The sequence below is a fragment of the Ahaetulla prasina genome, chromosome 4 (genome assembly GCF_028640845.1).
Source record: "Ahaetulla prasina isolate Xishuangbanna chromosome 4, ASM2864084v1, whole genome shotgun sequence".
In the NCBI taxonomy this organism is placed as follows: domain Eukaryota; kingdom Metazoa; phylum Chordata; class Lepidosauria; order Squamata; family Colubridae; genus Ahaetulla; species Ahaetulla prasina.
This window is the reverse complement of record NC_080542.1, coordinates 96,688,299-96,701,999: the sequence shown is the minus strand read 5'-3', so window position 1 is coordinate 96,701,999 and position 13,701 is coordinate 96,688,299. Positions and strand designations below refer to the sequence as shown.

Sequence of the window (13,701 nt, the reverse complement as noted above, 5' to 3'; positions counted from 1 at the left end):
ACACTGACAGGTTCATCTGTACAGTCTGACATCAATATATAAAATTGTGTATCATAAGCTACATTATCTCACTCAGATAATGCAGAAATGCAGACATTAAGTAGGAGGGAAGACCATGTCAAATCCCAAGGGTCCCCACAAATTAGGGGCTGTAGGTGAGATCTCTGCCATCAACATTGCCTAAGATCAAGCACTAAGCAAGAAGGCAAATCATATAGTATTTCCCACTTTCAGCCTTTGCAGCTGGTCCAGATGGATACTGCAATTGATGATATCAAAGGCCACTGAAAGACCAAGGAGCACAAGAATGGATTCATCAAACCTATCCAGCTCCACCAAAAGTCATCAACAAGTACATCTAGTGCTCCTTCCATTTTATATCCTGGTCTAAAACCCAGCTGAAACTGCTTTTTATAATCCATTACTTTTATAGATCTCTGCAATTGCCATCCAACTACTTTTTTCCACAACTTTCCCCCAAAAATGTAATCACTGATTGAAATATTACCTAAAAAATTTCCCCCCAAAAGGGAAAACTGAAAACTGGCTGAGAGGTTCAGTAATGCCCTCTTACAGAGGAAGGACATTACTGTTTACTCAAGACTGGTAGTATTACTTCTTCCTTCAAATAATTTCCTATTGAGCAGGCCATGCATTTATCCTATTTTTTAACTTATGATCTACATTTTTTAAAAAGATGGATCATATTAGCCAGATTTAGTTGTCTCTGAAGAATGCCTAGAAGAAATTTCTAAGGAGCCTTTAGTCCTTGTTCAGATGAACATTCAGAATCAAAGGAGCACATCTTTATTCAATCTTGGCACAAAGTTTTGAATTAACACTTTATCAATCCTTCAAAAGCTTTTTTCAAGGACCGTTATCCAGTTTATAGACAATATTTTACTTCAAGTGTCTAACAGATCTGTTACTCTTAGTATTTAATGCCATTATTTATCTTAAAGATTCTTTTTCTTATTAGGGTTTGTTTTACCTGGTTGTAGAAGTTTGCACTGTGTCTGCTTATTTCACAAGCACAGCCACCAAAGCAAGATCAGAGAAGGGTTTTCTTTTCAGAATGCTTACTGCAGGCCCTGACATTGCTTTGGGAAGAACGAAATGGAGTTAAATGTGGGGGCCCAAATGTTCACCCAATTGACTTCTGTTGGCTTTTATATCACTGTCTAACTTAGGCTAAGACTTAGGCTTAAATTCAATTTTAATAATCATAATTATAGCTTAGAGGCATATATATGCCTTGGTTATATATTTAGCCTTTCAGGATTATAATTCTACAATTTTTAAATATTTGATTTTATGGAGAAAAATTAGAAGGCAGATAATTAGGGTTTTCACAACATGCAATCTTGGTATGAATTGGAGCCACCAGAATCTCTTACCAATTAGAGAAAAAAACATAAATGTAGATATCAACAACATATTATATTTCAAGTTGTTTGCTGATGAATGTTGAAAATGTATACAAAGAAATATGTTAAACATTTCTGAGGTAGACGATAAATAGTATGATGATACACCGTCAGCCATGCTGACAGGCAGATGATACACCGTCAGCCATGCTGACAGACAGACTGTTGCTCAGTCTTACACTCTATTTTTTTTATATGAGTCCTTAAAAATGAAGCAAATAAATATCACATAACTATATATGCCATCAGCATTATACACATATGAATAAATTTTTAAATAAATTGGGAACATATGGACAAATACCTTATAAAAAATCTACATACCTGACATGCTGCTGGGAGTCAAAAGAAAGTAGTCATTCTCATTCTTCTCCTTCTCCAGTGTCACCTGTTTAAAAAATAATTTTGTCAATATTTAATTAATATAATTTTATTATATATTAATATGCAAGATCCATTTTGGAAACAGGATGTTGAATGTTAAGAATTTCTGCTGTTTTGAGGAGGATTAGTTTTCCATAGGTTGGAAATGTACTTAAAGTGCCTTTGGGAATATCTTGAAACTCAGATGGTCCTTACTTACCAACTATTTCATTCAAAGGTATGATGGTGCTAAAAAAGTAACTTTATGACTAATGTCTGCATTTATGATCTCTGCAGCACTCGTCAATCCCATGATTACCTTTACAGTCTCACTTCATATAGACAGATAATAGAGAGAAAGGGATTATAAGAGAGTACGCAGGCATACAATAAAAAATACACATAACTTTTTGTATAGTGTGCTTGTGGCTGCTAATGTCAGAACATTACTTTCAATGTCTTTTTCCCATCCTGCTTAGTCTCTTGCAATCCCTTCCTTCCCAATGAATGTAAATACAAACATTAACATTCTTGCTTCAGTATCAAAGTGAACATTTCAAAGGGCGAAGGAGAATTAGTCATCTTTTCTCTTTCCTATAGTCTTTGACTAGTTCCTTTTCTGCCTTTCTATTTATTTGTATTATTTTATCTTCTTCCTCATCTTATTTACTAACTAACTAACTAACTAATTTATTTATTTTCTTATGCACTGTGTATTACTTTCACTTAAGGCAAAGACTGTTCAACGGACATAATAAATATAATCACATGTACAAACCCTAACCATAGGACAAATATCTTAGGGATAACTCTCAGGGCTATTAGCCTCTAGCTCCTCCCTGTGGACATTCAAAAAATTCATGTGGAGAATATTGATGGTTGGTAGTCTACATAAAGCACTATGGAAATATGCAGATTAGAATTAGGAAATTTTGTGAATTTTCTGAAGAAAGAAAGAAATTCCATTCATGTGATCAGAGCTATCTCCAAACATTCTTGTGATATGAGTCATATGGAGTTAACATTTTGCTCAAAGAAAACAAAAAGCATACTAATTTGTTCGTTTTTCCATGTAGAAAGGAAGAAGAAAGAATATGACCAACAGTTTTTTTTTTATGGTTAAGGTTTCATTATACCTCATGAATCATGTTTCAAGAGACAATACTTCTTTTTCTCTCATCTAGACAAAAATGTCTCAAGACCTTTGTGTGGCTTCTGTATTTTGTATACTTCAATCAATCCTATTTTTTCCCAAGGAATTTTTATTCTACATTTTTACTTTGACACAGCTTCATTTTCCATTCTACAGCTTATAAAGCTGTGTCAGTTGCATTGATTTATTGCTAGGAAAGTTATGATTGGTGACAGGAAACAAAATCTTCCCCAGCTAAACACTGGAAGTCTTTAAGCCAAAACTCCTTGTGTTCAAACGTTATGATTTGGTAAGGTTTGGGGCAAGGATGGCTTTTGAATGTTTCTTGAAGTTTACCACAAAAATCTGCAACCACAACAGCAAACCATAACAATTATGAAAATACTTTTGTCTACTAAGTCCTATGACTTGCTTTCTGAAATCAATACTTTCTACTTAAAAGTGAACTAATTTGCATACGATAGCTAATGATAAAAAAAACAACAAAATATTTTGAAATGATAATTTAACCTAAGATAAAAATTTCTGGAACAATATGATAAGAATTTAGCAAGTTTAACCTGCCTAGAAATACCCAATGAAAAAATTCACTGGATTATGTTATAAAATAGAAGCATATATTTCCAGTTATTGGTCTCTGAAATAGTTCCTTCCCATGATATTCAAGTCACTTTCTTCCTGATTTTCAAGAAGTCTTTAAAAAGATGGTTATTCTATCAAATTGTATGGATACAGTGCTGCTGAAACTATTCATCTTGTGTTTCAATTATGAACATTCAAATTCCAAGTTTAGGTCTGGTGAATTGCAATTTGTGGTTTTTAGTTTGAATGTTTATTATGAATACTTTCCTTATTACATATCACAGATCCACTGAACATATCAAGAAAAAAGTAAAATACAATGAAACAGGCTAGGAACAAAAGAGCAATTTGATATCCTACTTAATATAAACAGTAATAAGACCCATATCACTTTATTGTTAACCAAGTTTAACTTCTACAAATAAGTGACATCTTATACTTAAACAATGTTTGTCTATCAGAAGGCATTCCATATAAAATTCATCTAGTGTCCAGAAAATTGAATCTATAGAACTCAATTAAGTTTTATGTGATAAGAATTAATACCATTAATGGATAAATCCTTAGTAATATTATATACTAAATATAGTAAGATACTTATTAAACTTGACATACTTAATATTAAACTAAACTAAACTAAACTGCTCTAATAATAATCTAAACTAAATTACTTATATTAAGTGACCTTACACTAAATTAAATTGTGCTGTAAACACCTTATCAGTGGCATTCTGTGCACAATTCCCTCAAACTATACATAAGTCTTTCAAAAGTGCCATAAGAAATTAATATTTAGTGATTAAGAAGCTTTAGTGTATTAATTCTTAAAACAAATTATATTTTTGATGCAAACTTTTCCATATCAGTTCAGAGCACTTACATTCTCGTTTAAATTTTAATAAGGGACAGTTTATCTTCTCTGTGAATTTTCATCATTGTTCTTTGTGGCAGTTGATAGATAGTGCTTTTTATTATCATTTTCAGCTCACCCTAATTGCCAATCAGCTTAGGAGAAGGCTACTAAAATGTCAAATAGTAAGATAATAAGTTTTGGACCACTTGATTAATAAATTTATTAATTATAATTTAACCTTCAAAAAGAGCTCTTCACTAAGCTTAACACAGGAAAGGTGAATTAATGTGTTAACCATCTGTTCTGTTATCCTACAATAAGTGAAATATTATTGAATAGCAGCGTATATTTTAGGAGTGCCCTGAGGTTTCAATTTGAAATATAAAATTAGCATACTTTAAAGGCAGATATTTTTTATATCTGAAAAGTAAACATTACCATAAAGAATAAATCACTGCAACTGACTCTAGAAAAAAAATAATTCCTGACTCTAGAAAAAATAGTTCCTGACTCTAGAAAAAAATTCAGGCTTTATAAACAAAATTAATTGTGCAAAAAAAGAAGATAATGTTCCTGTTTCAGTTTCAATGTAAGTTGCTAACACTGAGGACTATTTTTTTCTTTACTTCATAATCAGAATGAATTGAAAATTAGAAGACTTATTTTGATTCATGTTTCCATTTGCAGAATGAGGCTGGAGTTCATTGATGTTCATTTCACTTTTCCTCTTGCAATCTTCTACATATGCACAAGTGGTGGGCAAGTGTGCATGTGAAGCTCCACTCGATTAAATAGAGGGCACTTGTGCTTGTGCACAAAACTTCATTTGTGCAAGTGGAGCTTTGCATGCAAGCATAAGCACACTCCTTGCATAAGTGGAGCTTCGCATGAAAGTACAAATACCTTCTGTTCACACATGAAGCTCCATTTGCAGAAGTGGAGAATGTGCCTGCCTGTTTGCACAAATGAAGCTGTGTGTGCATAGGTGCACCTGCCACTCATATGCCCTCCCCCACGCCAGGCTGCCAAATTGGAAAAGTTGGGCACGGCTGCTCTACATTGTCCCAAATCTTCAGAAGACAGGGAATAGCTTGATAGGAAGCAGATAGATATGATCTCTTTCATGCTGGCATAAGAGTAGAAATTTATTGAAACATTGGTCCAAAACTTTTTCAGACTTTGAGAGCATGTCTAGAGAAATATATTTTACAAACAGATATGAACAACAGGACTACAAAATAAATTAATCCTGTTTGATCCTACAGTACATTTTTTCCAGCAGTGCTAATAAGTACTTCCAGTCAGGCTTGGATTTGTGGAATCAGTGCATGAAAACGATTAACCTTGCTCTCCAATGGCATTTTTAGAATCAAAATTACTGTTCTTTATACTGCAATGAAGCAAATAAAACCATTTGAGAAGTAAGTAAATACAAAAGGTTAATCTTCAAAAATGTTCTAAAATTTTCTCAAAGGATTGTAAAATGAAAAAGAAAAGATTTGATAAAAGAAGGATATCTTTGTTAATGATTTTTTCCATGAACAATTAATATAAAAATTTAAGAAGAATAAAAGATTTTATGCTTTTGAACAAAGAAAGATTAATTTGAAATAGAATTATATACTTGTGATGAAAATGTTATTTCTAAAAAGTATAAACTTTTGCTGAAATATGAGACAGAAAAAGAACAAGTGAAATAATGTATGACAAACTAGGCTGAACATTTTGGTTACAAGATACAAATGGACCAGTATAGAAATATATAATTGAATTGATATTTACATGATATTCTAGCCTTAAAGACGCTTTTTATAAGATTATGAATTGTTGATATTTATTACCAGAGAAATTGTCTAGAATGTATAAACGAACTTTAAATCTTTGCTGGAAATGTGAACTACATGAAGGGAAATTTTAAAGTTTGCTGGAGATGTAAAGGAGATGAAATAATGCAGATACAAATATTTATTTATTTATTTATTTATTTTTCAGATTTATATACCGCCCTATCTCCCTAGGGACTCAGGGCGGTTCACAGGCAATTAAAAACAAACATACAAATACAATTTAAAATCAGACATAAAAAACTTATTCAATAGCCAGATTGATAAAAAACAATATAAATACTAAGAACCCCATTAAAACCAATAAATTTAAAAACTAACCCAGCCCCGCGCAAATAAATAGGTGTGTTTTGAGCTCGCGACGAAAGGTTCGGAGGTCCGGAAGTTGACGAAGTCCTGGAGGGAGTTCGTTCCAGAGGGTGGGAGCCCCCACAGAGAAGGCCCTTCCCCTGGGTGTCACCAGACGGCACTGCCTAGCCGACGGCACCCTGAGGAGTCCCTCTCTGTGAGAGCGGACGGGTCGGTGAGAGGTACTCGGTAGCAGCAGGCGGTCCGTAAGTAACCCGGCCCTATGCCATGGAGCACTTTAAAGATTGTCACCAAAACCTTGAAGCGCACCCGGAAGGCCACAGGTAGCCAGTGCAGTCTGCGCAGGATAGGTGTCACACGGGAGCCACGAGGGGCTCCCTCTATCACCCGCGCAGCCGCATTCTGGACTAACTGGAGCCTCCGGATGCCCCTCAAGGGGAGCCCCATGTAGAGAGCATTGCAGTAATCCAGACGAGACGTCACGAGTGCGTGAGTGACTGTGCATAAGGCATCCCGGTCTAGAAAGGGGCGCAACTGGCGCACCAGGCGAACCTGGTGGAAAGCTCTCCTGGAGACGGCCGTCAAGTGATCTTCAAAAGACAGCCGTTCATCCAGGAGGACACCCAAGTTGCGCACCGTCTCCATCGGGGCCAATGACTCGCCCCCAACAGTCAGCCGTGGACTCAGCTGACTGTACCGGGATGCCGACACTCTGTCTTGGAGGGATTGAGCTTGAGCCTGTTTCTCCCCATCCAGACCCGTACGGCTTCCAAACACCGGGACAGCACTTCGATAGCTTCATTGGGGTGGTCCGGTGTGGAAAAGTACAGCTGGGTGTCATCAGCGTACAGCTGGTACCTCACACTGAAACCACTGATGATCTCACCCAGCGGCTTCATATAGATGTTGAACAGAAGGAGTGAGAGAATCGACCCCTGCGGCACCCCACACATGAGGCGCCTCGGAGCCGACCTCTGCCCTCCTGTCAACACCGTCTGCGACCGGTCGGAGAGATAGGAGGAGAACCACCGATAAACGGTGCCTCCCACTCCCAATCCCTCCAACCGGCGCAGCAGGATACCATGGTCGATGGTATCGAAAGCCGCTGAGAGGTCTAATAGGACCAGGGCAGAGGAACACCCCCTGTCCCTGGCCCTCCAGAGATCATCCACCAATGCGACCAAAGCCGTCTCAGTGCTGTAACCGGGCCGGAAACCGGACTGGAACGGGTCTAGATAGACAGTTTCATCCAGGTGAAGGGAAAACTGATATGCCACCATACTCTCTACAACCTTCGCCACAAAGCGAAGGTTGGAGACCGGACGATAATTACCTAAAACAGCCGGGTCCAGGGAGGGCTTCTTGAGGAGGGGCCTCACCACCGCCTCTTTCAAGGCGGCCGGAAAGACTCCCTCCAACAAAGAAGCACTCGTAATCGCCTGGAGCCAGCCTCGTGTCACCTCCCGAGTGGCCAGCACCAACCAGGAGGGGCACGGGTCCAGTAAACACGTGGTGGCATTCAACCTGCCCAACAACCTGTCCATGTCCTCGGGAGCCACAGGGTCAAACTCAACCCAGACAATATCACCAAGACCGCCCTCAGATGCCCCGTCTGAATCGCCGCAAGTTTGGTCCAGACCGTCTTGAAGCTGAATGATTTTATCGTATAGATAACCGTTAAACTCCTCGGCACGTCCCTGCAACGGGTCTTCCCGCTCTCCCTGGTGAAGGAGGGAGCGGGTCACCCGAAACAGGGCGGCCGGGCGGTTATCTGCCGACGCAATGAGGGAGGAGGCGTAGCAACGCCTCGCATCCCTCAGTGCCACTAGGTAGGTTCTAGTATAGGACCTAACTAGTGTCCGATCAGCCTCTAAATGGCTAGACCTCCAAGAGCTCTCTAGGCGTCTTCTCCGGCGTTTCATCCCCCTCAGCTCCCTGGAGAACCAGGGAGCCAGTTGGGATCTGTGCCGGGTCAGAGGCCACAGAGGCACGACACGGTCTAAGGCCCCAGCCGCAGCCCGTTCCCAGGCTGCGGCTAGTTCCTCCACCGTGCCGTGGGCCAGACCCTCAGGAAATGGCCCAAGCTCCGTCCGGAACCTCTCCGGGTCCATCAGGCGCCTGGGACGGAACCACCGTAACAGTTCCGTCTCCCTGCGGTGTTGAGTAGCGGTCAGAAAGTCCAGGCGAAGGAGAGAGTGATCTGACCATGACAAAGGTTCTGTGACTACATCTCTCAAATCCAGATCCTTCAACCACTGACCAGAGATAAAAATAAGGTCCAATGTGCCTCCCCCGATGTGAGTGGGGCCATCCACTACTTGAGTCAGGTCCAGGGCCGTCATGGAAGCCATGAACTCCCGAGCTACTGTCGATGACGAGCCGGCAGATGGCAAGTTAAAGTCCCCCATGACTAAAAGTCTGGGGGTCTCCACTGCCACCCCGGCAAGCACCTCCAGGAGCTCGGGCAGGGCGGCTGTCACGCAGCAAGGAGCCAGGTACGTGACCAGCAAGCCCATCTGACACCTATGACCCCACCTCACAAAGAGGGATTCACACCCGGCAATCTGAGGTACAGTGGTCTCCCTCGGCTCTAGACTCTCTTTAATAACGACCGCCACCCCCCCACCCCTACCCTGGGCCCTCGGCTGATGGAATGCACGGAAACCCGGTGGGCACATCTCAACCAGGGGCACGCCCCCTTCAGTGCCCAACCAGGTTTCCGTAACGCCTATAATATCCGCGGCACCCCCCTGAATAAGATCATGTATTAGGGGGGCCTTATTGGCCACGGACCGTGCGTTGCATAACATCAGACGAAGGCCCAGGCTCTGAGGGTCTTGACCATCCGGGGAACGGGAGAAGTCAGAGGGATCGGGGCACGCGATCGCCTGCATGCATCGAACACGTGACCCCCTAAATCGATGCGATCCCCCCCTTCCGCCATATCTGCTCCTCCCACTTACCGTGCAGATGGACTCACCCTCACACAAAGGAACACACTCCCCCCCATAACCTCCGAACCCATTAGATAGTCGCCACGAGCATGCGCTGGGGCTGGTTTCCCTCCCGACGGGCTACCCCCATCACCCGCCCTAACCCTCCCACCCCTTAAAAATACCCTGTCTAAAAACCCCCAAAGGCTCTTTCTTTTCGCATGCCACCTCTGGGGGTCCCAAGACCTGTCATTGAGGCCGGCCCTTGGTAGCGACGGGCCATTCCTGCAGGCGGGGGCACCTCGCAGGCGCAAGAGTTCATGTACAGTGTAGCGCATAGAAAAGTGCGAATCGGCGAAGGATGCTAAGATGGTAAAATCCCAGATGGTAAAAGCGGTGGATCTTCCAGCGGATGTCCAGTTGGCAAGGAGGACAGATGGAGCTGGAACCAGATAACAATGACAAAGCAGGAACAGACAGGCCGGCAGTCTCCATAGTGAACCTATGGAAAACGATTCTACAATAGCTCTTAATCAAGTAGAAATGACTATCGGTCTGTCAAAGTCCATAGACCAGTCCAATCTAGTCCAATCCAGTCCAGTCCAATCCAAAACCCGCGGATGAACGTGCATGACCACCCAGTTTAGGTGACCAAAAGTCCGGTGTAGGGGGGGGGTGGAAGGTAAGATGGAAACAAGCCATGCCACAAAGGGCCAATAGATGACACGCGATGTAAAATGCGATGTAACATGCCAGAAGAGGGGACAGACCTCAGCCTCGGCTCCGGCCTCCTCTCCCACCGCGGCCTCACCACGCCCATCACCGATGGGGCTGCCAAATACAGGATGCTGCTGGACAGGCGCCTCGCAGCCCACAAGGCCTCGCCGGGTGCAACCAAGCGCCGATGGAGCTGGCGGGCCTACCAACAGGCGAAAAAGCAGGCCGGAATTCACGCCAGCTGGAACCAGGCCGAATCCACGCCGTGAAGCCGCTGGAGCCAGGCCAGGACCGCCGATGATCTCACGCCGCTGGAGCCTGGCCGGGATCGCTGCTGGGGCAGGGCCGAAGTCGAGGCCGGAGCCCGCAGCAAACAGCAGGCCTCCCTCGCCTCCCTCGCGTCCTCACACCCCCAAAGATGGCCGCCCTCTTCCGGACCGCCGCTCCGTCCCTCGGCCCGTTCTCGGCTGTCGCATATCCGAGAGGATACAAAAACCTCTCCAGCGGCAGCCAAGAAGATCGTACAGCACGCCGAGGGACCAGAGGAGCCTGGTGAGTCAGCCCGAAGCCACCATTTAAGGAAAAGCCGCCACCGCCGATTCGGGCTCTTCTAAATAGCTGCCATTCTCGCGCATGCGCAGAGCCAATTATGTATCAATGCAGAAGATTTTACGTTAAAGGTTAAAGTACAGCTGAAACCAGATTTCTATTTTTGGACTAATAGACAAGCAACTAGAAAAAAGTCACAGAACTCTGCTTTTATATATGACAACTGCAATGAGTCTATTATATACTTAAAAGTGGGAAGGCTCAGTATTTCTTATCACAGAAGAATGATTGGTGAAGATGATGAAACTTGCAAAGTTGGGTAAATTAATCTTTTTGATTATAGACAAAACATTATCTACATTTATGATTGACTAGAAAGGGGTGCTGGTCCTACTGTGAACGCCATTTCTCCAATGCTGCGGAATGGCAGCTTGTGCATGAATAAGGAAAAAGTATGATATGTGCGTTTGCTATTTTAAAAAAAGTTTTATAATACATAAAATTTTGTATAATATAAAATGGGAGAGGTTTTCATAGAGTAATAAAGAATTTTGTAAATGTACTTACAGAATATTTGTTGCAAAGGAAATAGGAAACTTCTTTTTTCTTTTCGTATTTCTTTCCTTTCCTTTCCTTTCCTTTCCTTTCCTTTCCTTTCCTTTCCTTCCTTCCTTCCTTTCCTTTCTTTCTTTTTTTCCTGCTTCTGCTATTTATTACTTTGTATTAATTTTTATGTATTGTAAAACATTAATTTTTTTATTTTTAAAAATGTGGTAAATAAAACTGATTAGTTGGGAATAGGAAAACAGTGATCTATGGGGCATATATGATCTCAGCATACTATTTGCAAACCCCGAGTCTCCCCATAGTAAGGTATGATTTTTTTCAGATTATGGGGAATAACAAGTATCTTTTTAAAAGATACTCCTCCAGAAGTTTTCAAAGCTACACATAGAAACTGCAACCCATTCCCAAAAAGAATTAAGTCAATTTTTAATATTTTGGTGGAAATGCACTGAAGTGGCAAAAAAATAGGTTCCTTTTATTAAACTCCTGAAAGATAAATAATACTGGATGTTTATTTTTACAAAGAAGTGGAAACTGCCTCTAAAAAACCAATATATATTTAAGGTATATTTATTGTTAATAGTTGATTCAGCTTGAAGCATATAGTAGTAGAGATTTTCATATGATGTTTAGTTATACGAAAAGCAAACCATGTAGGACATGAAAAGGTTTTAAAAGAAAGTTTTCGTGAAGTTTGATTTTGATAACTATATGGCCATAAATATTATTTGTGCTTTGCATCAACCATACTGCATTGCTTCTTATATTTCTCTCTAGCTTGTAGTCAAACTAAAATTATTTTCCATCAAAATACACAAAATAAATAAAATTCATTCAATGCCATCAATACTACAAATGTTGTAGAAAGAAAGGCTTTATCTGTATAGTGTGCCTTTATATAAATAGAGTGTGGAAAATGGAGCTTAATCTAATTTAGTCTAAATTTCTCTATAATTAAAATATATTAGACTGGAACATTACAATCTGCTTTAAGAACAAATACTGTCAGCCTATTGTATTTCTTTCTGTGGAACTGGAAGAACTAAGTTCCTTTGGGAACACTCTGAAGTTGCTTTTTTTCCTCTCCTATCTTTTTTCAAACATTAGTTTTTAAATAAGAAGGTTTAGTAATATCTGTGAAAAATACAGGATATATTTTTTCTGCTTTTAGTGGGATATGTTCCTAACATACAGGAAACAGCAGGTGAAGCTAAGCAAGATCACATCAGATACCTGTACAATTAGCACAGGGGCCCCCCAAGGCTGTGTGCTCTTCTCTTCTCTCTGTATACCAATGACTGCATCTCCAACGATCCATCTGTTAAGCTACTGAAGTTCACAGATGACACAACAGTCATAAGTCTCATTCAAGACAATGACGAATCCGCATATAGACAAGAGGTCGAACGATTAGCCTTGTGGTGCAACCAAAACAATCTGTATTGAACACACTCAAAACCATAGAAATGGTGGTAGACTTTAGGAGAAACCCTTCCATACTTCCACCTCTCACAATACTAGACAACACAGTATCAACAGTAGAAACCTTTAAATTTCTAGGTTCTATCATATTGCAAGATCTAAAATGGACAGCTAACATCAAAAACATCATCAAAAAAGGACAACAAAGAATGTTCTTTCTGCGCCAACTCAGTAAGCTCAAACTGCCCAAGGAGCTGCTGATTCAGTTCTATAGAGGAATTGTTGAGTCTGTCATTTGCACCATTATAACAGTCTGGTTCGGTTCTGCAACCCAACAAGAAAGACACAGACTCCAGAGGATAATTAGAACTGCAGAAAAAATAATTGCTACCAACTTGCCTTCCATTGAGGACCTGTATACTGCACGAATCAAGAAGAGGGCCGTGAAAATATTTACAGATCCCTCACATCCAGGACATAAACTGTTTCAACTCCTACCCTCAAAACGACACTATAGAGCACTGTACACCAGAACAACTAGACACAAGAACAGTTTTTTTCCCGAAGGCCATCACTCTTCTAAACAAATAATTCCCTCAACACTGTCAAACTATTTACTAAATCTGCACTACTATTAATCTTCTCATAGTTCCCATCACCAATCTCTTTCCACACGTATGACTGTAACTTTGTTGCTGGCAATCCTTATGATTTATATTGATATATTGACCATCAATTGTGTTTTAAATATTGTACCTTGATGAACGTATCTTTTCTTTTATGTACACTGAGAGCATATGCACCAAGACAAATTCCTTGTGTGTCCAATCACACTTGGCCAATAAAAATTCTATTCTATTCTATTCTATTCTATTCTATTCTATTCTATTCTATATAGTGGTTAAAGACTACTTCAGCTCCAATCGCAACAATACACGAGCACACAATAGATTCAAGCTTAATATGAACCATTCCAATCTTA

General features: G+C 40.7%; 1 protein-coding gene across 6 annotated transcripts in view; it reads right to left on the bottom strand.

The window, feature by feature from the left end:
• The window catches only part of THRB (thyroid hormone receptor beta), a 254,122-nt gene that overhangs the window by 66,345 nt on the left and 174,076 nt on the right, over positions 1-13,701 (bottom strand). For all 6 annotated transcript variants that reach the window (XM_058179790.1, XM_058179785.1, XM_058179787.1 and 3 more), the window contains one exon: positions 1,752-1,815. In XM_058179790.1, the coding sequence (XP_058035773.1) occupies positions 1,752-1,758 (7 nt within the window). In that variant the 5' untranslated portion in view covers positions 1,759-1,815. The remainder of the gene's footprint in view (positions 1-1,751; positions 1,816-13,701) is intronic.